Here is a 24,001-nt window from a genome sequence, read left to right as displayed (position 1 = left end):
CGAAAATTTTGACTTTCTACTCACCGCAAGTACAAATCCGCAAAAGAAGAAAAGTTTTGTGACGCCCTATCAATAATGGAATGACGCACTTGGTAGTCGGGACGCCAGTTTGAGAACCACGGTGTAACGTAATCAGGACGCCCAAGGCGTGAGTGTTATCTACCAGCGCTTAAAATTCAAAAGCGTCGCGACGCCAGTTTGAGAACCACGGTGTTACGTAATCAGGACGCCTAAGTCGTGAGTGTTATCTACCAGCGCTTAAAATTCAATAGCGTCGCGACGCCAGTTTGAGAACCACGGTGTTACGTAATCAGGACGCCTAAGGCGTGAGTCTTATCTACCAGCGCTTAAAATTCAAAAGCGTCGCGACGCCAGTTTGAGAACCACGGTGTTACGTAATCAGGACGCCTAAGTCGTGAGTGTTATCTACCAGCGCTTAAAATCCAACAGCGTTGTGACAAAAGCGCTTCTTATTTCCCATTGTTCTCTACCACTGAGAAATCAGCTTTTACATCGGGCGGGTATTCACGCACCGGCCCTTATTTATTTTTATGCTCTGTTCACACGGGCAGCTATTCAAACGGGCCCTTAATCAAGATCGGGCGGTAAAACGAGCATATACGGTATTTGCTGTTTTTTATGTTTATTTGTGCTTTAATAAAAAGAACAATTACATAGTACATTTTTTTAGTTGCCAAAATATATCATTCATCTTGCTCTACTGCATAGATGATTAATTTTAATTTTTTTATCAAATGAAACCAATAACAAAAATTTTTCAATATCAAGGTTTTGTATCAAGATTCATTTGTGTTCGCCAAGCAAAAGTCTAAATTTGAAATGAATTTACCAATTTTTCACAATAATTCTTATTTTAATGAACTACCAAGTCACTAGACTGTCAGTAAGATAAAGTATGCAAATTTTGAAAGTTATTCAATAAATGGAAGAATTCTTGATAAAATAAGCATCACTTTTATATAGTATGGTTTTATGGGAAAATGCATCAAATTTTAGCACTGGAATCATTAGATACCATTGTCTGTTTAAATATTGCTCTGCGTCCTTGGTGCTAATCTTGTATAAAAATTTTATTCATTACAGGAACTAGAAATTTGGTTGGATATGCACACAACACTCAAAAGTCAAAGCAAGTCAGCAGATGCTACAACTAATGTTTTTTCTAAACAACTTCCGACCACAACTTCAAAAGCTGAATTTGGTAAGTTATAAATATGTTGTTAAAATTGAGTGGTGCTATGGTATAATGAGTACGTAATGGTCATCAAGTCTTTTAGTTATGGTCATCAAGTATTTTTCATTTTTTTGGGGATTTTATGTTAAATAAATATACTTCCATTGCTGCTGAAACTGGCATATCCTTCAACAGCATCTTGCAACATGTTATATAGCCTATTGTGATTCTTCAAACAGATTTTGTATTTTTATTGTTTATTATAAATATGGAAATATTGAACAAATTTTCAGTCTGATATGATTGAATATAAATCTGGGATATTCAAAATTAATTTCATGGAAAAATATAAATTGTTTCCAAGTTGTTACATTTGGTTGCAGAGCGTTATTATGGATAGATGCTTGGCATACAAATCTGATTATTTTGCTTGTTTCCCAGTTTTGGATCCTGGGGATAATTGAGTGCAAGAGGTTTGCTGAATTTCATGTCGTCAAATAGTGGTTCAAGTACCCACTGGTTGATTGAGATTCCTCCATCATCAAGTCCATGCATCTGAAACAAATAACTAATTAATCCCATTCCCAACCATGCATTGGTAACCGGATGAGAGGCCATGGTTTACTGTATAAGCCGCATTATTGATTTACCTTTCTTTTCCGGGTAAAATAGGAAATACTATCATAATTTCTGATAAACGATGTTAAATAGCTCAAAACAGATTTCTAAATAGTATAATTTTTTGATAATCATTTAGTATTCTTTCTCAGGATCATCATATGACAGTTTTGAGAATACTGGAGAAAATGTGGAGACTTTACAAGAAGTACGAAGCCCCAGGTTAGATATGACAGTATATTAGCTTTGCATGATATTTATAATGTTGATCTATATTTCAATTGACAGGGATAGGTGTGGCCTAATGCAGCGGTTCCCAAACTTTATGTTCGTACGGCGCTTAATTATCAGGGAGAAAATCGTGGTACACGTACATGAAACTTGCTGCCTTTGGATAAAACTGAATTTTGTGATCGTTAATGTGCATTTTATGCTTTTGAAAGTTTGTCAATATGTGCGCCTGAAGAAAAGAGAATGCCATTAAAAACTTTCAAACCTATTTATTTAATGAGAGGTGTGCGGCAGTTGCTCTGAACACATATTTTCAAAGCGAGATGTTATACTTAAAATGCACATGCATTTCTCTATCTATATTCAAATGTAACCGGTATTTTGTTTTGATTGACACCACTGCTGAAAACCCAGCTTTGCAGAGAGAGATAGGAGGTTGCACTTGTGGCTGTTTCAAACAAAATTCATATAAGTCATTAAAATCTGATGTCAAGTTGACAAATTGCTCAGCTTTGCTTGTTGATAAGCATATATATTTATATACACATCATTTAAAATAATAAATAATAAAACATTTATAATAAATACAATATGTAAAAAATTCAATCATATATCAGCTATGTTTAACACAATTCTGTTAATTTTCGCGTCATGGGAGCCTCGGCCTAGTGGTCAAAGTGTTGAACTCATTATCTATCACAGGTTAGAAATCTTTGGTTTAAAGCCCATGCCCACCAGCTTACCTGGTGCACAATCTTTAACGCTGTAAGTGAGGGGAGAAGGGTTTTGAAATCGAGTAATAGGGGCTGTTATTTTAACCAATTGATCAAAATTAATTCATTTGCATTCTCCATTTTTCTTTTCAGAAGTGAACTCCCACTGTCTGAAGAAGAAGCAGAACAATCAGATAAAGAAGTAACGAAACAACTTGCAAAGCCAACTCAGCATAGTAAGTCAGTTGTCTTATTAGAATCAGATGGCGTTGAGCTGAGCTAAATGCTTGTAATTATGAGGAAGTACTGAACCATTGAGATGTTGGAATAATACAGGGGGTGTGCAACACTTTTTTGCCGGTGGGCCATATAACCAACTTCAGACAACTAGCTAAGCCAGACAGAAAAATTTAGTTTTTCCATAAACATAAAGTATTGAAAAATTCCCACAATAAAAAATCCCAATTATGTAACAGTTTAGTGGGACATTGGAAACTTCAAGTTCCTGCATAGTTTGTTAAGATCGGCTTTGTCAGAACTGTCAACATTAACTGTCGGATTAGGATTTCATGCTTGATGGGAAACAATCTTGTGTTGACTTGTCCACACCAAATGGCTTGACAGGCCAAATCTTAAATCGGAATCTTTTGCATGTTTGTCATGAGCAAGAGGTTTTCAAAAAGTTTTGTTGCTACAAATAAAGTGTCACACGCTCTCACATCGGTTTCTGAGTTGAAATATTTGTTTTTAGCTTTGTGATTTGCTTATTCCCTTTAAACAACAAAACCATACCATACCAGCTACCATATTTTCCAGCTAGTAAGTCGACCTGCCAATGAAGACGATGCCTATTTCTGGCACCCAAAAAGAGGGTTTTTATATAATGCTCACCAATAAGACGGGTAGCAAAATTTCTCCTCTGTTGGTCATTTTAGCATTAATATGAATGGCGCGGCCAGGTCATGTTTGTAGATTAGATTGTAGATTAGATTAGGATTTGCAACAGATTTGCCCAAATGTTCAAGTTGCAAAACTATTCCAGACTTAAATTTCTTCTAATTTGAATATAAACCACTACTGCAAAAAAGACAATATAAATGTTTTGTGCTGATCTTTAACAGGAAATGAAACATTAAAAAAAATAAACATAGGTTCAAAAATTCAAGACAGTTGAAGTGTTCTATTTTAATCAGAAGATATTTTATTTTGGCCAACACTCGAGGCCATCCTCATTGTAAACTAATCAATTTTGCATTATGAGCTAGTAATATAAGGCATTGAAGATTTCATTGAATAATAGAATTTTAATTCTACTAAAGGAAACACTGACACCAATTGTTCTGTATGACTAGGTTGTCTAGATTGCAACTACCTTTCTTTCCTCTATATGAGGTCTAGGCAATTCACAGTCCGCAGGCCTGATCCAGCCTATCGAAGTCTTTCATCTGGTCAGGCAGTTTCGAGTCTGATTTAAATAAGTCCAGCATGCCGCCCTGATAACAACTTAGCTAGAACTATGTAATTATTCAATGATATAATGACTATAACTTCAAAAAACTAGCGCCACACCATTATCACATTGGGTTCCAGCAATTCTGGATTTTTCCAACAATCCATGGAATCCAAACATGCGGCAGTATGGCGCATGGTTCCAATTGTTAGGAATATGCTTGCCATCGCACCTATGATTACACTCCGAGGGTTTGCAAGTTAAATCTTTGCCAGGGATATTTATATTTGATAGGATTACGGAACATTGTCGTAGTGTTGTCCAATTACCCACTGGCTGGATACAGCTTCTTCTATCATCAGTCCATGCATTTGATAACAAATAACTAATTAAGTGCCATACCTAAAATTGATTGGTAGGCGGACGTGGGGCTGTGGTACGCCATATGCTTGTGCTGTCATATCGATTTTCCTCTCCGACAGGATAAATACGTAAATACAATACTATTTCTGTAACTTACTTTTTACATTATTTCCACACTCACTGAAAACAAAGCATTTATCTGATTGCAATCTTACGTTAAAAGCTACAAAACCTGGAAAGACCATAATCATCTTGGTTTGACACAGTCTGCAAATTTTCCTACTCCTGCAAGCGGTTTTCTTGTATTGATTATGACTATAATAAAGATCTTTAGCATGTGGCAACGGAGCCATGAGTTCTTTAGGATAGACTATGCTTTTAATGAAATTTGTACGAATAAAATATCTACATAGAAGAGAATATCATGCCATACAAATAAGAGAATGCATTGATATTAAAACGATAATAAATTTTGTGAGTGAGGTGGATTGAAGCCTCTATTCATATTTTAGGTTAGCTAATATAATTCTTCGAATGATTTATTTAAACAAATTAAACTATTTAATCTAGTCAAACTATTATTATTATATTACCGATATTATAAATTCAAAATAAATAATTGGTTGTTAACATTAGTAATGAAACTCTGTAAAAGTATTTATTTTGACCACCATTTCCTTTTTTGCCATTTTGATTACCTTTTTAATATTGAAGTATTCTCATTTCTGAAATTTTGATTTTGCCGTACATTCATATAAACAGCATTTGCAGCATAGTTAAGTCGGTACTCATGTAGTATACGAACCAAGATGGTGGTCGCTGAAACGTAGTATGTGTACCAGGTTAGGGTTAGGCCATAATTTCAGTTACAAATATTGTGGGAGTCACTTGGCTAGTCTCCGAACTCTTAATAGAACTAATATAAGGAAAATTGGAATGAAATTATGGCCTCACCCTAACCTGGTACACATACCACGGGAGCGCCGTTAAGTCATTACTTCAGTGATTTCTATGTATAAGACTTCATGTTTAAATAGCTAATTGAAGTTGCTAATTATGAAAAATATTGTATACCAGAAGACAATTGTTAGTGTCATAACACAGAATATAAAATGTAATGATTTTCATTTAGAACTGTAATAAATTATTATAAATTTGAAAAATCTGAACAACATTAAGAAGAATATGAAACTTTATTTTATCCTTCATATAAATAAATGGCTTTTCTTACGCAAAGTGGTACGCAAAGTGGTAATTCAAATTTTTTTAAGGTGATACTTCATCTAGAACTACTGGTGAGAAGAGGAGAAGAACTTCAGATGGAGAAGGAGGTTCAAGGTCAGATAAATCATTAACATAATTAAAAAATAATGATCTTGGAAATATTTGTTTCATATTTGAGTCTTAATTGTGATTATCCTTACCATCAATACTCGTTCTTTGTCTGACTGAATTTATCTATGGAACAAGTTTCACTTCAACTCAATAGATTTGTTCATAGCCTTGTTCAGACCAATGTGGTATCCTGAATTTACATTCGTCATGGTTGTAATACAATATCTTTATAAAATCTTATTGTTTTGAGATTTTGCCCGGATAAGCCTAAAGCAGTTGCAAAAATTGAATCTTAAAAACAATTTTGCTCATAATTTTCATGTCTTCAAAAAGACTGGTGTGTCTCGATTGTTTTTCTCTATGCAGTTTTTATTTTTCAAATCATATATATTGGCTAACTAATCTGAAACCCAACATGGATTGGCAACCGGACAGAAGGCCGTGGCTTCCCATATTATTGACCCGCCTTATCGTCTTCCTCAACCCCCCTCAGGATGAATATATAAGTCCTATTAGGATTTACAATACATACTTTGTGTTACATTTTTGGAAGGACTAAAGTTTCTCTTAGTGTCAATTGTTTTTTTTATACTATTAATTTTTATTTTTGACTCGTTTGGAATCTTGGTGTCTCAGACTCCTTATGACCAGTTCTGTCCTCTCGTGACTTCCTGTATATTACTTCGTCCCTGAATATAATTTATTTTGATTTCTTGCATGACGAAATAAACTCATTGTCTATAGCAGGGTTTACCAAACTGGGGTCCGCGGGCCACACGTGGCCCGCCACTTCATTATATGTGGCCCGAGTCGAATTTGGAGTGTAATCAAAAAATCGCATTCGATGATATTTCGTCATGAAATTAATCAGAAAAATCTTTTGAGATACTGTTATATCACTAACGTCACTGAATTGACTAATGTTATGGCATTTTTTGCGTTATGAAGAGTTTGAAATCTTACACTAAATGTAGTTATAGCTAAGATAGCTTGATACCTAATTTTGAGTGATTTTTAAGTGATAAACATGAAAATCTTTGCCAATAAAATAAAATTCAGTCAAGAAAATTTACTTTGTTTTCCTCTGGCGCCGTTATGAAGAGTTTGAAATCTTACACTAAATGTAGTTTTAGCTAAGATAGCTTGATACCTAATTTTGAGTGATTTTTAAGTGATAAACATGAAAATCTTTGCCAATAAAATAAAATTCAGTCAAGAAAATTTACTTTGTTTTCCTCTGGCGCCGTTATGAAGAGTTTGAAATCTTACACTAAATGTAGTTATAGCTAAGATAGCTTGATACCTAATTTTGAGTGATTTTTAAGTGATAAACATGAAAATCTTTGCCAATAAAATAAAATTCAGTCAAGAAAATTTACTTTGTTTTCTTATGTACATAAACTTTGTTTTCAGAAGCAAAATCCCTACAACTGAATTAGAAGACATTCAACAAGAAGATGAACTAAGTCTATATGGTAAGTCTGCCACATGTCCATAAACTTAAATATTATGAGCAGTATGGTTTTTGTAATATTTGTGTGATTGCGTTTAATTAAGTATAACAGGGTGGTCCAAACCCTGGTATGGCACATTTCGTGCGACGCCCAGAACAATTTCGAGAGAAATAAATTGTCTTGGGCAGACAGGGCCCGACAGATTAGATAAGTGGATTTGGGGTTTTCATCCCAATTTCACACCTTAAGCTCGCAACAACCTCTTAATTTAGAGAAACATTTTGTGCCTATATTTTAGCGGGCCGTGTGATAGCAGCGGGGAAACGCAGAGCGGTCTTTGTGCCGCGCAGTCAGTTTTTTTAGGCTAGGTCCCCAAATCCCAACTTTGATTTACTTGATTGTTCTTTGGCGATAGCGCTAGGTTATTTACACTGCATTTTAAAAAATAGTCAAACATAACAATTCATCATAAAATTAGTGTTAAAAGAAATGTGACAGAGGAAAACTGGAAGGAAACGTATTTCCTTGCCCACAACAATTGTAAACCACAGTCACTGGTGTTCATATTTGTTTCAAAAGATTATAATTTGAAGCGACGTTACAAAATTGGATAATACCACTGTACTTCTGTGGAAGTAATTTTGGAAGAACTTAAGGCTAACTAAACGCTTTACATATTTTCCTTGAAATAGAAAACATCACCCATGCACATAACAATGAGCTAATTAGATCGGTAAATCATCATTCTTTAATATTTTTAACGTAAGTAAACTCTCAGTATTTCCTTCAATTCTTAAAATTACAGCCCTCCAACTTTGCAAGCTTGGACTGGCCTGAAGTACAAAATCGAAAGTAGTTTGGTGTTTTGCACGAGCATAAATGTAAACAAATTTAATTTTTTAACTTGAAATATATTATGATTTCAGAGTGTAACTTGTGCAATATGAAACTAATGAATTATGGGAAATTGAAGCATCTAGAACAGAATTTTTGCAATAGCAGGTTATACATATTTAGGCCTCATAAATATCCATGTTCTCTTAATTCCTTTGACTCCAGCATCAAAATATTTGTTAGTACACAGTATCATGTTAGGGTAAATACTACAGGGGTCTTCCTGCCATAAAAGTGTCATTATTTTGTTACTTGTCCACTTGATGGTATATATGCACACAATCAAACGTTTGATGCCCTTTACTATAGCCTACTCTTTTTACGGTACATCGCCAAAACAACACTTTGAGACTGTCTGGTCTCGCACTTTTACTTTCATGGTAAGTAGAAGGTGGTGCATGGAATCGACTTTTTTTGTTAAAACAGTGATTGTTTGGTATGTACCGTGTTGCTTTGACGTACCTATTGCTTTTGATTTTATTTATCAAATAACATATTTAGTTGGATTTATTATATTCATCGGGTTTCTGTTAGATTTCCCCAAGGGTGGAGTCGCTCGATAACCAGTATTGGTTTTCGACATCTCCTTTCACCCTGAAATGTGACTTTTTTATATTTCCTTTAATTTGTGTATGTATAGTTTGTACTTTCAGCATGTTGAAGAAATAAATTACTGATTACTATATTTACTAACTCACTATTTTATTTCTAGCTTTGCTGCAAATTGAAAATGTTTCATCTCAAAGAAGTGGATCTGACATTCTTTTGACTTGGAATGAAGTAACTGACAGAAACGTTCTATACAACATAGAAATCTTCTGTGATGATGTGAAACTTGGAGAGACTCACACCACAGAGGTTCCGCAGTATAGAATGAAGTCACCTACACTTGGTAAAAAATATCGTTTCCAAGTCTGGGCTAATGATGAATGGGGAAACTCTGGCATAAAAACACAGTCAAAGAATGTTATCAAATGTAAGTTATGGCCATTAATCATTTGGAGAAGTAGCAACATTATAATTCAACTTGTTTGTTGTTCTAATAAATAGTGAGTGTATCTACATGGTGGCGTTCCATTATCAATCATTATTATAAAATTATCAAGCATTTTCATTCTGACAACTTAGGGGTGCAATTTGCGTCCGACAATGTTGTTCCTATCACCTATTAATCGTTCATCTGTGGGCCTTGGTAGCAGTGTTGGGGAGACTCTAGTAATTCACGCATTCGAAACCCGAACAATAGCCATATAAACTTTTACTTGGAACCCAAGAAAATAATTTTAAGCAAGTCTTTCGAATAGCAAAAATCAATTAAATACAATTTACCATATATATCAATGTTGTGTAATTTTTATGGGAAGACAGCTCATTGGCATAAAATCAGTGGTTCCAAATGGCCTCGCATGTTTCTAAAACGAAAATGGTTTATAGTCCGGCAGATAAGGGGACCTTTTTGGCCCAAGTTTGATTTCAGACATAAAGTTTTTTTTATTTGTGATTATTCATCTTGGGGTCATTGCCCATCATTTCTACATGGGCGTGGAGTTTGCAGCCTTGAGCAATTTTTTTTACTGCTCGATATTTGTATTGGTGTTTTTCGTCAAACCTGTGCATCATAATGACGCACAACCTGAACCATAACCTGTTACAATACTATGTTCAGGTTGTGCGCAATCTTGGTGCGCAAACTACGCAAGCATCAAATTTACTAGGAAATAAAATCAATAAGTTTTAGGTATTTGTTGAGATATTTTTATTAGTGTTTTTCGTCAAACTTGCGCCTCATAATGACGCACAACCTGAACCATAACCTATTACAATACTATGTTCAGGTTGTGCGCAATCTTGGTGCACAAACTACGCAAGCACCAAATGTACTAAGAAATAAAATCAATAACTTTTAGGTATTTGTTGAGCCCAGCTTTGGGTCGCGACCCATATACAGTATATGGAAATACTGTCGAAACATACGCGTAAAATAAAGAGTACTATTTCAAAATACCCGTTTTTGTTGCAATTAACAATACAATCCTGCTAATGCAGTCGCCAGTGGTTTAAGTGGATATACACCCAGTGGAGAACAGTCAATTATATGTTAGCGAGAATTGTTATGTAGCGGGATGATCAAGACGACGCAGTGAAAGATAATGATATCACGAGAACAAGAATGAGAAAATTGCTACATTTCATAGTATATCCCTGGGAAAGAATGTAGTTCATTCTTATGTTCCATGCCAATGCTTTCCAAACTACCAAAGACTCTCAACAGTTTTGCTCCTTTTCTTCTATAAAAATACATTGTTATTATATATTCGCATTTCCATCTGTTTGTTCGTGCTCCCAGATAACCGATCAGCGGCCTCCAAGGAGGAAGGGGTCCCCTCTTAAGAAACCCTGTCATAAACTAAAAGATGCGACTGTGCTTCTGTTGCCTGTTGTCATGCTGTCCTTGGAATTCAGCTACAACAAAAATTTCAAGAAAACAGATTTTTAAATTTCATGATTTTATTAATATTCTCAACAATGAATGATATACGGGTGGTAAAATGCCAAGTTATTCCAACAACATGATCATGTTTTGCAATTTACAACCAATATTTTGTATGTAACTTTGTTTGACAGAGGCCCAAGAGCTGTAACTACAAATATCAAAAATGTGAGGCCAAAAAAGTCACACTACAACATTGTCAAATGTGCTGTATTTACCATAGATAACAGGTTTACCAAAAAGAATTACATGAAACATGGTAAAATAAAGATCAATTCAGCAATATTTACTTGGTGATATGCATCTGTTGATGATTTTATGTGTTTGTTTCGGAAGTTTAATAACAGAATTAGTTGTGGTTGTTGGGGATGTTTTAGTAGTAGAGAAGTACAAAAAATACTCCCATGTTTTTTTTCATTTGATAACCACGCCACAGAACTTCCCCGATAAGTATACGCAGCAATTGCGAGAGGCAGAAATGCCAAGATGGGATTTCATCGCATTGCAAACCAATATTAGCAATTCTTATATATATTCGCGCATTCCCATCTGAACAGCGTGGAAAAGATTATACCCATCTACACACTTTAAGAACTATGTCAGATGAACGTCATATTATCGAATATCAGTAAAGGAATAGTGCAATGGGAAAATACATATAGGGCGGAACTTTCAGTAGTATGCAATCAAATAATCTTATTGTAGAATATATATTTAAAAACATTTCGTCACGCCAACTGCAGTCCGAAACTTTTTGTCTCTGGCTGAGCTTAGATACCAATTGGCACTCATGTAAACTGGTAAGACTATAAGAAGCACGCGATGGAGCAGATACTGAGAGTATCCATCCCCCAGCTGTCATTTGAGTGGGTACTGCTGTTTTTATTGCAGATGTTACTGATCTTTTTGTATTAAAGATTTACTGGCATCACCGATTCAAGAATGTTGGAAACCAACACGCAATATTACAAAACTTACTTTCAACACGCGGTTTGAATGAATGAAAAAGCTGAAATTTTATCCTTTAGAACAGCATACAAATTCTATGGAATGAAATCACACACAAAAGCTCGTCAAAAACCTATAGCTCAATAATCAAGTAGAATTTGATGCATGTGCGCAAAAATGTGCGCGTTACTACGTACAACCGAAGCACGCAGGAAAATGTGTGTGATGTACTAGTATTTAAAACGTTTGACTCAACTATGTTGGCATAACAGGTGCACATCTCGGTTTCGCATATTAATTTTGCCAAAGTCAATGCAGTACTGAAAGGCTGCGGTTCTTCCAAAAAAAAAAACACGTTACACATCTTTAGATACCAGTGGATGGTTTTACATGCCCTTGTTCGAAGTGAATAACGAGGTCAAATATTCCAATCCAATTAATAAAATAAAATATTTCCCAAGTCCCTAAGCTTAAACTAGGAAAACGAAAAGCGCGCGGCAACGCAAATGTAGTTTGAAGAGCGCAATAGAAAGTGGATAGATTCTGTCGATGGATCCTGGCTTGTATTAGTGAAATAAACTACTATTTGTTCTACTAAAATTGAATTTCTGACATTGTAAGGAGATTCAATGTTACTATGTATGCAAAACTAAACCATATAGTTATGAAATAATTGTTTTTAACAAAAAGGCGCTCCTGAAGTATTTGTACCAAGATGGCGCACAACCTGAACATTGTATGTTCCCCAGGTTAGGGTTCAGGATGTGCGTCATTTTGGGCCGAATACTTTAAATCCACTTAAAAAAAATTGCTCAACATTTTATACTCCACACCCAGCTGGGTATCATTATATATGTCATAAACATTATATCTAAACAATAAAAAAAACTTTATGTCCCAAAACAATGTTAAGGCCCGCTTCTGCCGGACTATTATATCCGTTGACCAAGGCACAGTGTTTTTACTCTACCGTTTGTGGGGATTCAAGATTTGGTTACTGCGTTTGACTGTACCATGTCAAACTGATACGTAAAATAATTATGCAGAAACCACTACTTCACTGGCTCCAACTTCCCCCTCTCCCCCCTTCCCTTAATTGCAATACATGGTAATATATCGTGCTATGGTCATACAAGAAATCTGGATTTATGAAACCTAATTATTTTTCTATTCCTGAACGTTTTTGAATACCTGTTTTACCAGATTGATACACAACTAGTTACTCTAGTAACTTCTGGTAACAAATATTTTGTCGCATTTCCAGTGTTAGCAAGCCCTTTCTATATTTTGCTTTCTTTGCGCAAAATGTTCAATCAATAGTGATATTAGAGATGAGCCTGCTTTGATTTATGTCTAAATACCCATTTCCTGCTCGAGCTACTTCTTACGTTTTATTGCAGTAATCAGCAATCTCTCATTTTGTAGCCAATGAACCGCTTTCCCTGATGGGCTTCCTGCATCTGAAACAAATTACTGGTTAACTATTCCCATACTCGACATGGACTGGTAATCGAACAAGGGCCGAGGTTCGCCATACGATTGAAACGTCAAGTCTACTTCCCTTTCCTGGGATAAATATGGAAGTCCTAATGACATTGGAAGGGTTCTTTAGATAACTTCGGCAACATTATAATTTATTTTTTGTTGCAATATACAAGAAATATCTTTTTTTAGTCGTAAACGTTGAAGTCGCCGGCGGATCCATAAGACTGAATGAATGCAAAGTCACGTTTCCAGAGGAAACTTTCAACAAACAAACAAAGGTCTGGATGTCGGTTGTAATTGACAATTCACTATGTCCCGAAGAATACATTGGTATCACACCAAATTTCGATATCAGCGCAGATTCCGAATTCCTCAGAGATGTGATCGTGCAAATCAAGTCATGGTGCGTCGGGCTGGAAAAAGACAAAATTGACATATTACATTTCTCAAGTAAAACTGACTGGGACATTATTAATCCTGATCGAATCAATGAGGATAACAGCATAGAATTTCGATGCAGAAAGTTTAGTCTATTCACTGTCGCCATCAATTGGTTAAAATGGCTAATTGGTAAGCAAGAGGTTATCGTGGACAACTGTCTCTATATACATAACAAAAAAAAGTTTCATTTCACATTCTTTGAGAAAAGTGAGACTGCTGAAACCAATATCAGATCATATTACAGAGAACTAGGGGCACGTCTTGCTCCGATTTGGTTCAATCCATTCGCTTTGAAAACTGGTGACAGACTTTGCCTCGAGTTACAGATTGATCAAGAAGATTTACAATTCAATATGCCCCACGGACAATTCATTTGCGACAGAATATTTCTAACATCCCAGAGACATAAATTAACATTTCATCTTCTTCCTAATTTGCAAGAATATCCTGAAAGACTCATCATTTGCAGAGTTTTGAAAAATGACGTTTTGCATGAAATGCAAGACTTTGATTTTCCATTAGCCCCTTTAGGTAAGTGATACTGGGAGTGATTCATAATTTCCTTGTCATGTCTCTGCTCCCTAAGCTAGTGGTTCCTCAAAAATTTGTTAGCACGTTGTTCAGGTTTTGTTTTAGGAGGCCCACGACAGAATTAAAAAGGATTTTTCAGCCATTGACTGAGCTAAGGTATTGCATTGAGTAAAATTCCGTCTGTTCTTTGTGTTGTGTGTTCGGCACCTCGACTTATTTTAGCCTCTGAAAAAGACATTAATAAAGGTGGTCCACGTCCAGCGAAGTGGGCCGCGATATAAAAAAGGTTGAGAAACACTTGTTCAAGCTGAGTAGAAGGTAACCCCTTGTAGGATGTAAAGTTGAAGTTTTATTTTCGAATTTTTTTTCAATATTCTTATGATCATAAGTTTCTTACATTAGCTGTGCATTATCTTGAGAACCTACTCACCATAAGACCATATTCAGTTTGATTATACTAAGACCAAAAGCAATCATTATAATAAATACTTTCTACATTAAACATCTTTTTATTCTTATATTCGTAGAGGGAGGAGGACCTCCACCTGTCAACTTTGCTGGAGCACATATTGGGAATCTGCATCTACCGGAAAATCATAACAATCAGCAAATAGTAAGATTTGAGTAATATTTATTTTCAACTTTCCGCAACTATTTTTCAAAGTATTCATATGTATGTTTTCAATCATCTCCTACAGACCTGCACGATGTAATAGACAGTGTGTAGCATTGTGCTAAGTGTTATGAATACACTCAGCAACACACCTCTGATTAGTCTGTGGGTTTGCAGGTTCGAATCATGTGAGGGATAATTAAGTGTGAGAGGATTGCTGGAGTCTTCGGCGCTGTAGGGTGTTTCACGTAACCGCTGGTCATTTATGGCTTCCTCCACAATCAAGTTCATGCAATTGGAAATATTGACTAACTAACCCCGTACTCTACATAGACTGATAACCAGACGAAAGGCTGTGGTTCGTCATATGATTAAGCAGTGTTATCGGCTTTTCCTCCCCCGAGATAAATGTGCAAAACCTATCCTAATTCATGTTGATAATAAGCCCCAAAATGTGATGTCACTATGCATATTAGAACTTCGCTATACCAGGGTACCAGAAACTGTTGGATATTCAATCACTAAGCCATATGAAATATATAATCCCTAAATTTGAATGATATTTGTCTGCGTTTTTATGGCAGGTAATAAAAAAAAAACATTTGCTAGATAGTAAAGTTGAAATTTTTTTAAGGGGCAAAATGAACAAGAAGAAGCTGGTGCAGTAGGTGGAAACCAAGCAATAGAATAAACCAATACAGCATGAAGGTGATGACGGTACATGAAATACCATTTACTAAAACAGCAAACTTGATTTCTTGTCTTTTATATTCTCGAAATAGTTCGTGGAGTCATATTAGATCAGTGGTTCGCAACCTTTGATAATTAGAATGAAAATTACCATTCAGTAGCAGAAAACAGCATCATCAATCATTGGTACTACAATCAAAATTATAGATAGTGATACAAATAAAACTAACATTTTTTAATGGTTCTGTGGCCCACCTCAAAATCTTTTCGTGGCGCAGCAGTGGGCCATGGCCCACTGGTTGAGAACCAGTGTATTGGGTGAAACAATAACTCATTTTGTCTCCTATTTTTGCTATGTTCACTGTACAGTGAGTAATTGCCTTCGTTTTTTGAATGTGGTCTTACATATCTTCGGACGATCAATTACCCTTGAAATATTATTATATTTGCAAGAATTCAACCAGGTTTTTCCTCAAGTTTACTTTTAACAAATAATATTCAAGATTTGTAATTGTTGCTAATCTAATGCCTTATTCGAACATCACATAGAAAATTGTTATGATATTTCTCTACTGAGCACAATTTTTAGAGTCATCTGAATGAAAAATTTTTTTTTTCAGATTCCGATGATCTTGAGAAGTTTCCCAAACTGACCACATTATAAAGACATTGCTAAGATACAAATGTTTCATCAACATGTTACTGTTAATGTTGTATATTCAACATTAAATTTCTCCAATAATCTCAGACTTAATGCCGAATGATCCTGTGGTATCGTGCAACACATTATGGACATGCATATGTAGTGAAAGGCTTAAATATTAGAAATATTAACTCTTAAAGACTAGATAGTCTAGTCCAGTAATAGTAGAATTGAGGGAAAAATTTTATAATTTTTTTTTGTGTGAAATGCTGATTTATTTTGCATAGGCTTGGATTGTGAAAACATAGTAATTGACTCTTAGTCATATGCACCACCCTTCAGCAACGATTTCGGCAATTTAGGTCATTCCTCACAAGATTTGACCTCTTGAACTTACCTCAAGAGCATTTTGTAAAATTCTGCACCAAATTCTGATTTGCATGTTTTTTATACAAATTCTTGTCGTTTCATAATTTTTTTTATTATTTTTTCCTATTAGTTTTTAAAATTAGGTTGGGTGCTGCATTAATGCTTTAGCTTCTTATGTACTATTTTTAGTGAGTCATAACAAACTCACGTTAAGCTTTTCCAGATATCATGTGTATTGTTTTTATGTCGCCCTCATTCAGAAATTTTTGTGTAATTATAATTTTTATGGTATGTCAACAACTCTCATTATTTAGGTCAGGTTTTGAGTTTTTTCTTATAATTGACAACTGCTGTACTTATTCTTGCTGTATATCAGTTTACTTTGCCACTCCACATTTTTGCTTGAATTTTAAAATATATAAAAATAATAAAAACTATAAAAATCAATAAAACTATAAATAAAAAAAAATCCAAGTTATTAACCTATATCGTAACTCGTTTCAAATAGCCATTGTTCGAATTTTTATTAAATTTTGTTGTGAAATGGATTATTATCTTTTGCTTTTATGTTTTTCAATTATTGTCAACCACTGATATCTATTATTTCTGTGTGAATTTATGAAATTCTGATTTGTCGGCAAACCAGCGATAAGTTATGCATTTCATAACTGTTATAATAACAGTTGGACTGGAGTGATTGATTTTTGGCTCAGTGTTGTGGTTTGATATTGTGTTCCGAAAACTTGGTAGCTAAGGACTCTACTGGAGCCCAGTGTAACTTTGCCCCTAATCTATGTAAAGTAACAAGAAATGTCCATTATGAATTCTAGTAATATTATAATAGTGATACATGTAGAATATTACAATGATGTTTTGTTTTGCAATGCCTATTACGAATTTCCATTTTTTTGTTTTGTGTGAGTCAGCTTTTTAAATTTTCATGTGCTGCGATCCGCTTTTCTTGTTCATCATTATTCTCTATAACTCCGTGTGTTTCTCTAAGTTTTAAAAAAGTAAAAATAGTCAAAAAATAATGAAAAAAAAAATTATGTATTTCCCTAAATATGAAAAAGTAAAAAAAATAAAAAAAAAACAGTAAAAAATAAAAAAAAATTCATGTATCCCATAAATTTAAAAATGTAAATATGAAATATTTCATTAAAGAGCTTGTAGTTTTATGATACAAAATGAAATGATCAACATAACACTTTGGCCTGCATAATCTAACAGGTCTTCTGTCAAAAATTTTCTTTTTTATTCTATGTTGTATTTTGTTAATTGTTGTAGCATCTGTATAATAAATAATCAATGTGATAGAACCGGGCTCCATGCCCAAGAGCCTGATTGCCTACAACTAGAATTTTGCGAGTTACATGCTGTTCGGATCTCATGGAGTTCAATTTTGTGTGAGAGACTAGCAGAATTCAACTGGTAGGTTGGTTGAGGAAATCGACCCATATTTCACTAGCAACTATTCACTTGGGTTAGTGTTTGGACGGTAGGGCATCATTCATCATATAGCTAAAGCTAAGGAATTTTATTTTTATTCCTTCGTAATGAAGAGGAAAAATTAATCCAAAGCCAGGTACTTGAAATTGCCATTTTTGGATAACCTGAATGTTTATTACGACAAGACTTTCATGGTGTTGCTGGCAGCCTTGGCTATCAGAAATCAGAAAGTGAATGATGTCGAATGGACAAGCAGCAATGCATCTCCTAGAACTTTAGTTTTTGGCAGTTCGACACGTTGAAAATGGATGCCACTTTTGCGAGACGTCAACCGCTATATGTGGCCTACCTGAAGAAGGAATGATGTAGTGGCAGATCTCAGCCTTAAATGCGGTAGACGTCACGCTAAAGTCGAATGTGACAATGATTAGTGCAGGGTTTCCTAAACTGTATCGCGGCACACTAGTGGGCCGCCAAGGTCTTGAAAGTGTGCCACGCATTTTCACAAAATTCCTGAGATTTATTCACAATAATTAACGATGCAACATGAACTTTATTACATTGCAATCAGTAATGGATGTAGTTCGGTACCACACATATTATAGGGTGACCCAGAAAACGAAACCCAGTCCATTTGGAACATATTGTATGGATTCCGTTTTTTTGGGTCAACCTGAATAAAGACTTATTGTTCAATGTCCACCGATAGGTGATGAAATATGCCAAACTTCTCTAATTTCTGAATATATAAGGTGTTAAGTTTTCAACCTCAACCCAAGGCCCAACAATGCAAGTTTGCTCAAAGCAAAGTCGCTGGACTTAACTAAACAATCACTTCCAAACTGTCAGCAGTTAAGAAATTGAGAAGACTCTTAAAGCGATAATAATTTCATAATATTGAAATGTTTTCACATTTCATTTTGCACATGAAATATTTAGAGTTCTCAATTTGACCACAAATTTCGCCATGCAAATTTTCTGTCAATACAACATATGCAATACAATATATATAGTACAACAAAATATTTTTCACATTTTCATGATTCTGCATATATTAATTTTCTGCACTGACAGAAACGATAAAGACTTGTTGTTACAATTGACCCGCAAAATCTTGTTTTAATCTTATTCAATGTCGAAACGCATAATACTAATGAATAAGTAATTTAATAAAACTGATTTATATTAAGTGTGCCGCGACTTTTTAATCTTGTTGTCAGTGTGCAGCAAGCTGAAAAAGTTTGGGAACCCCTGGATTAGAAGGACTCTAGCTCTGCCTTTACAAAGTTGAGTTACGTCAGGCATGACCTACCGTTGTCAGGCATGACCTACCGTTAAGCAGTAATTAATGATCAACTTTTATAATTGGATTTGGTGTAGAGAGGAAATCCAATAATCATATGGCGAACCGTGGACTCTTGTTGGGGAAACAGTACATGTACAAAGAGCTTTAACCTGTGGCATCAGGTCATCAACATCTACATTTTTCAAATCTTGAACTTTCATATCTATTCTGGAGAAGGGGAAAACTGATATTCCAACTTGACCATTTGGCCAGCCACTGCCTCTGGTCCTATTACCGTCAATATATCGATAGTTCATGTCCGATACAAAGTTAAATTGGTTTCTGATGGTTATACTTATAGGATATGAGTTACATATTTATCCCGGGGGAGAAGGAAATCCGGTAAAACGAATTAATCATATTGCGATCGGGCCTCTCATCCGGTTACCAGTCCATGACGGGTATGGGAATAGTTGGCCGGTTATTTGTACAAAGCGCATGTACCTGTAACATCTGATTGGTCGCCACTTACTTTTTTCAGATTTTCGGACTTTCCTGTTAATCCTGTGGAAGAGAAAAATCTGACCATATGGCTAACCATAGCCTCTGATCCTATTACCAATCTATGTCAGATACGGGTTAGTTGGTCAGTTATTTTGTTTCAGATGCATGAACTTGGTGGTTATAGAATGGGATTTAGATATTTATCACGGGTAGAGGAAAGCCGTTAAGACGAATTAATCATATTGCGAAAACACAGCCCCTCGTCCGGTTAACAGTCCATGACGCGTACTGGTATGGGAATGGTTGGCCAGTGGACCCATAGTATCTGATAGTTCAACATTTACCTTTTTTAATTGGACGTACATGTTTATCATGTGGGAAAAACTGATATGACAACTTGACCATATGGCTAAACACAAATCCATGTCAGATACAGGGTTAGTTGGCCAGTTATAGGACGGGATTCAAATATTTATCTTAGGAGAGAGAAAAATGATAAGACAACTTAATCACATGGCTATCCACGTTCTCTCATCCGCTTACCAGTCCATGACAGGTATGAGAATAGTAAGCCAGTTATTTGTACAAAGCTCATGGACTTGTGTCATCTGATAGGTCAACACTTTGGGTGTCGCTGCTTGATAACCATTTTTGGTTCACCGCGACTCCTCCCCCCCCCCCCCCCCCCACATATTCAATATGTGTATTCAATATTACTCGTTAAACATTGTATATTATTTATACTGGATGGGTAAAACAAACTTGACTATGCCATACCGCGACCGATTGGCCTGTTACCAATCCATGTCAGGTATGGGAATTGTATAAGTCAACCAGTTCTTGGTTTCAAATGCAGAATAGAGCAGATGTGATATAACGTGGAATACTACTTGAACTGGAAATTACGGGGGTTGACTATCACAGGCTGAAACTGATGGAAAAGTTCAAAGGTCGGGGATCAGTATTTCTCTTGCTGCTTCAATAATTTAAGCAGCATAGAAGAACCTGTAACCGAACACCGGTTACATTAACCACTCTACAGTATAATCACGTTTCTTTCAACCATTCTCAGATTATGTAGTTGTGATTACAACAAGTTCATACTCATAGGTTATCAATGCGACAAGAGGACCAGCTACCGTATGTGCGCTGGCTTCAGCGAGCAAAAGTCATAGTCATAGTCATAGTCAATTTTTTTTTTTCCAACCAGCAAAAAAATAACATACAAAATCAAAAGATAAACAAAATTTAACACACATTTTTACTGGGGAAGGGAAGCCGCGGGGAACCAAATTTGGTTATCGAGCAGCGACACCCAAGATTCGTCATCTAATTTAATTTGGAAACTCGGAAGTTATGTTTTAAGAATAAAATGTACCGGTACAGGTTTGAAAATCCCATCCCATCGGATAACTCGTAGGGTATTCCCTGATTAATCGGGTAAGTAAAGGTCTGAAATGCTGATACGTGTTGTATATATTGTCTAGAAATAGCCTGATTGCGAACACTATAAACACTAATAAATAGTTTATATATAACCATAGTTTAAATAGGCGCAAACATGCAAATGGCAATGAATTATAAATAGGCCATATTACAGGATGAAAAGGGCACCTATAAAATAACTCTGGACACTATATTATAAAGAAGAAAAAGTCAAATACAGTGTAAATAAATTGGAAAATAAAATGCATACAATATCTCGAGGCAATCTGCTATAATCAACAGTCGCTCACTTCAACAAAACACGACTCTGAACACCACTAACTTGGTAACCATGGAGAGGGTATTAATGGACTGTGTCACAACAATACTATTGCTGTATTGTGATGCGCATTGTCTAACAGTTGCCAATAAACGTCAGATTCCGAAGGCGTAACACTGGCTTTCAATTAGACGCGGTGGATATTGAGAGCAAAGAAAACAGGTAATAAAATCTTGTAGCATTAAATAGAAAGACGGAATATCTGTGACGCTAAAATTAAATTAAACGAGATACGGTAACGTGGTAGGTACCGGTAACGGTACTCAGTGCTGCAGTGATATACTGTATATCAATGCAGACGTGGTCCATTAAAAGAATAATTTGCAAAGGACAACAGTTTGAACATATAAGGACAGCGTAATGAGAAAATTAGTAATGCAATAATTACGTCAATTATCACAGCTAAGCCATATTTACAGTACTTGGTCATTAGGAATAGTTCAATAACATTATTCACTCTGTTTTAGGTGAGGGTATGAAAACAGTAATACAACAACTTAGGAGACAAATTGTTTCAAACAATTGGAAGTAAGTCGACAAAAAAAATAATGTTAATAGGACATGTTTTGTTTGCTTTTTAACATATGAATAACATGTGTCATCAATGCTCAGGGCATTGATTCAATTACAGAAATCAGATATGAACTCATTCACTACATTAAAGTAAATACAGTAATGAACGTTTGTCATATAAAGATACAAGAGCTATAAATTGAGAAAGATTGTTGCTGTAAAGTAATGAAAACATAATATATTAACTATTGCAAGTATACAGTAATTACTAGGTCATTGCAGTGATTCAATAACCTTTCACATTATATTTTTTTTCAGGTGGTGTCATAAAAGCAGCCACAATAAAGATCTTGGTCGGGTTGTTACAAACATTCGAAGTAAGTCGACACGAAATTCTTTTTCATATTTGATTTGAAAAGTTGGTATGACATGCTTCGTAAATCAGCACGGAGAGCATTCCACATAACAACACCCTTATATTTGAGTGAATTTTGCGTTTTAGTGTAAGTCTGTCGAGGTACATGGAGTGATGAAGTGGATGCTGATCTAGTGTTATAATTGTGAACATTGCTTTGCTTGACAAAATAGTTATTAAATGCCTGTGGCAGGCAACAATTGTGGAATTGGTGCATCAACTTACCAATTTCTAGATGATAAATATCGGTATACTTCAGGACACCAGTTTCATGATACATAATATTCATGTTAATATGAGCAGTAGGCCTATAGAGAATTTTAACGGCCCTGTTCTGTAAAACTTTAATAGGATTTAGTTTTGACTTGGAGGCTGATCCCCATGCAACAACTGCATATTGGATATATGTTTGAAAGAGAGAATAATAAACTATCTTCAGTGTATTTCTGTCCGTGTAATGTTGGAGTTTGCTCAAGATGCCCACTGAACGTGAAAGTTTTTTTCGCACTTCATTGATGTGCACATCCCACTGTAGACGATTGTCTATGTTTAACCCCAGATATTTATACGAAGGCACAGACTCGAGCTCGATTCCATTGATTTTGATTTCTAAAGGAGTTTTGTCGCGGTTGTGATTAGGCTTAATGTGGACTACTTTAGACTTTTGTATATTGATGGTGAGCTTGTTACTAAGCATCCAATTATAAATTTTTACCATTTCTAGGTTGACATGATTTTGGAGATTCAGTGAAGATTTGGAACTACAGAGAAGACCGGTGTCATCTGCAAATAATTTGGTCATCAAATCAGAGCAATGAGAGATGTCGTTTATAAAAAGAACGAATAATAATGGGCCAAGGCAAGACCCTTGGATTACACCAGCTTCGATTGGAAGAACTTGGGAACGGTGAGAGTCAACTTCGACAAATTGGAGTCTGCCCTGCAGATAATCTTTGATGAGGGCATGCGCGCAACCTCGAATTCCGTAGTGATTAAGTTTGCGAAGGAGTATGCTATGACTAACGGTATCAAAGGCTTTTTTTAGGTCTAAAAAGGCACAGCAGACATGCTCTCCCTTCTCGAATTTATCATAGATATATTCTATGAGGTCAATTATGGCATGGCTTGTTGAGTGATTTTTTTGGAAACCAAATTGGCATTTATTTATTAGTTTGTTCTCACCACAAAAATCACTTAATCTGCAATACAGAAGTTTCTCAAAGACAATTGCCAGACATGATAAGATGGAGATTGGTCGATAATTAGATGGGTTAGTTTTATCACCTGATTTGTATAATGGTATGACTCTGGCAAGTTTCAGCGCAGATGGAAATATGCCTATTCTTATAGACGTGTTGAAGAAATTTACTATGATGGGTGAGATTATGTCAGCAATCTTCTTAGGGAGAAATGTAGAGATGTTATATGGGCCTGTGGCCTTCCCCGTTTTCAAAGCAAGAATGGTATTGAAGACTTCGGTCACATTTGTTGTTCGCATATAAATTGACTCCTTAACGGGAGCTTTTAGAAAGCTCGAGAAATGTTCATTTGTTGTGGGAACATCTGCTATTAAATTTTTCCCAATATTTGAGAAGAATTTATTAAG

The 24,001-nt window shown here is 35.4% G+C and overlaps 1 protein-coding gene and 1 long non-coding RNA gene across 2 annotated transcripts in view; both read left to right on the top strand.

The window, feature by feature from the left end:
* The window catches only part of LOC120333909 (uncharacterized), a 48,625-nt gene extending 33,172 nt beyond the window's left edge, over nt 1-15,453 (top strand). Inside the window, exons 7-15 of the mRNA XM_078110293.1 lie at nt 1,105-1,222; nt 1,966-2,035; nt 2,911-2,993; nt 5,842-5,908; nt 7,319-7,380; nt 8,966-9,229; nt 13,367-14,149; nt 14,677-14,762; nt 15,397-15,453. Coding sequence (XP_077966419.1) covers nt 1,105-1,222; nt 1,966-2,035; nt 2,911-2,993; nt 5,842-5,908; nt 7,319-7,380; nt 8,966-9,229; nt 13,367-14,149; nt 14,677-14,762; nt 15,397-15,453 — 1,590 coding nt within the window. The remainder of the gene's footprint in view (nt 1-1,104; nt 1,223-1,965; nt 2,036-2,910; nt 2,994-5,841; nt 5,909-7,318; nt 7,381-8,965; nt 9,230-13,366; nt 14,150-14,676; nt 14,763-15,396) is intronic.
* A 5,422-nt stretch (nt 15,454-20,875) lies between these two features.
* On the top strand, nt 20,876-23,790 carry LOC120343421 (uncharacterized). Its single transcript, XR_013471415.1, has 4 exons — nt 20,876-21,629; nt 21,935-21,995; nt 22,299-22,357; nt 23,120-23,790. It is a non-coding gene; the product is annotated as an uncharacterized LOC120343421 (long non-coding RNA).
* Nucleotides 23,791-24,001: the final 211 nt, after the last annotated feature.

The sequence above is a fragment of the Styela clava genome, chromosome 2 (genome assembly GCF_964204865.1).
Source record: "Styela clava chromosome 2, kaStyClav1.hap1.2, whole genome shotgun sequence".
In the NCBI taxonomy this organism is placed as follows: Eukaryota; Metazoa; Chordata; class Ascidiacea; order Stolidobranchia; family Styelidae; genus Styela; species Styela clava.
The sequence above is the reverse complement of the archived record's forward strand: the minus strand, read 5'-3'. Positions and strand labels throughout refer to the sequence as shown.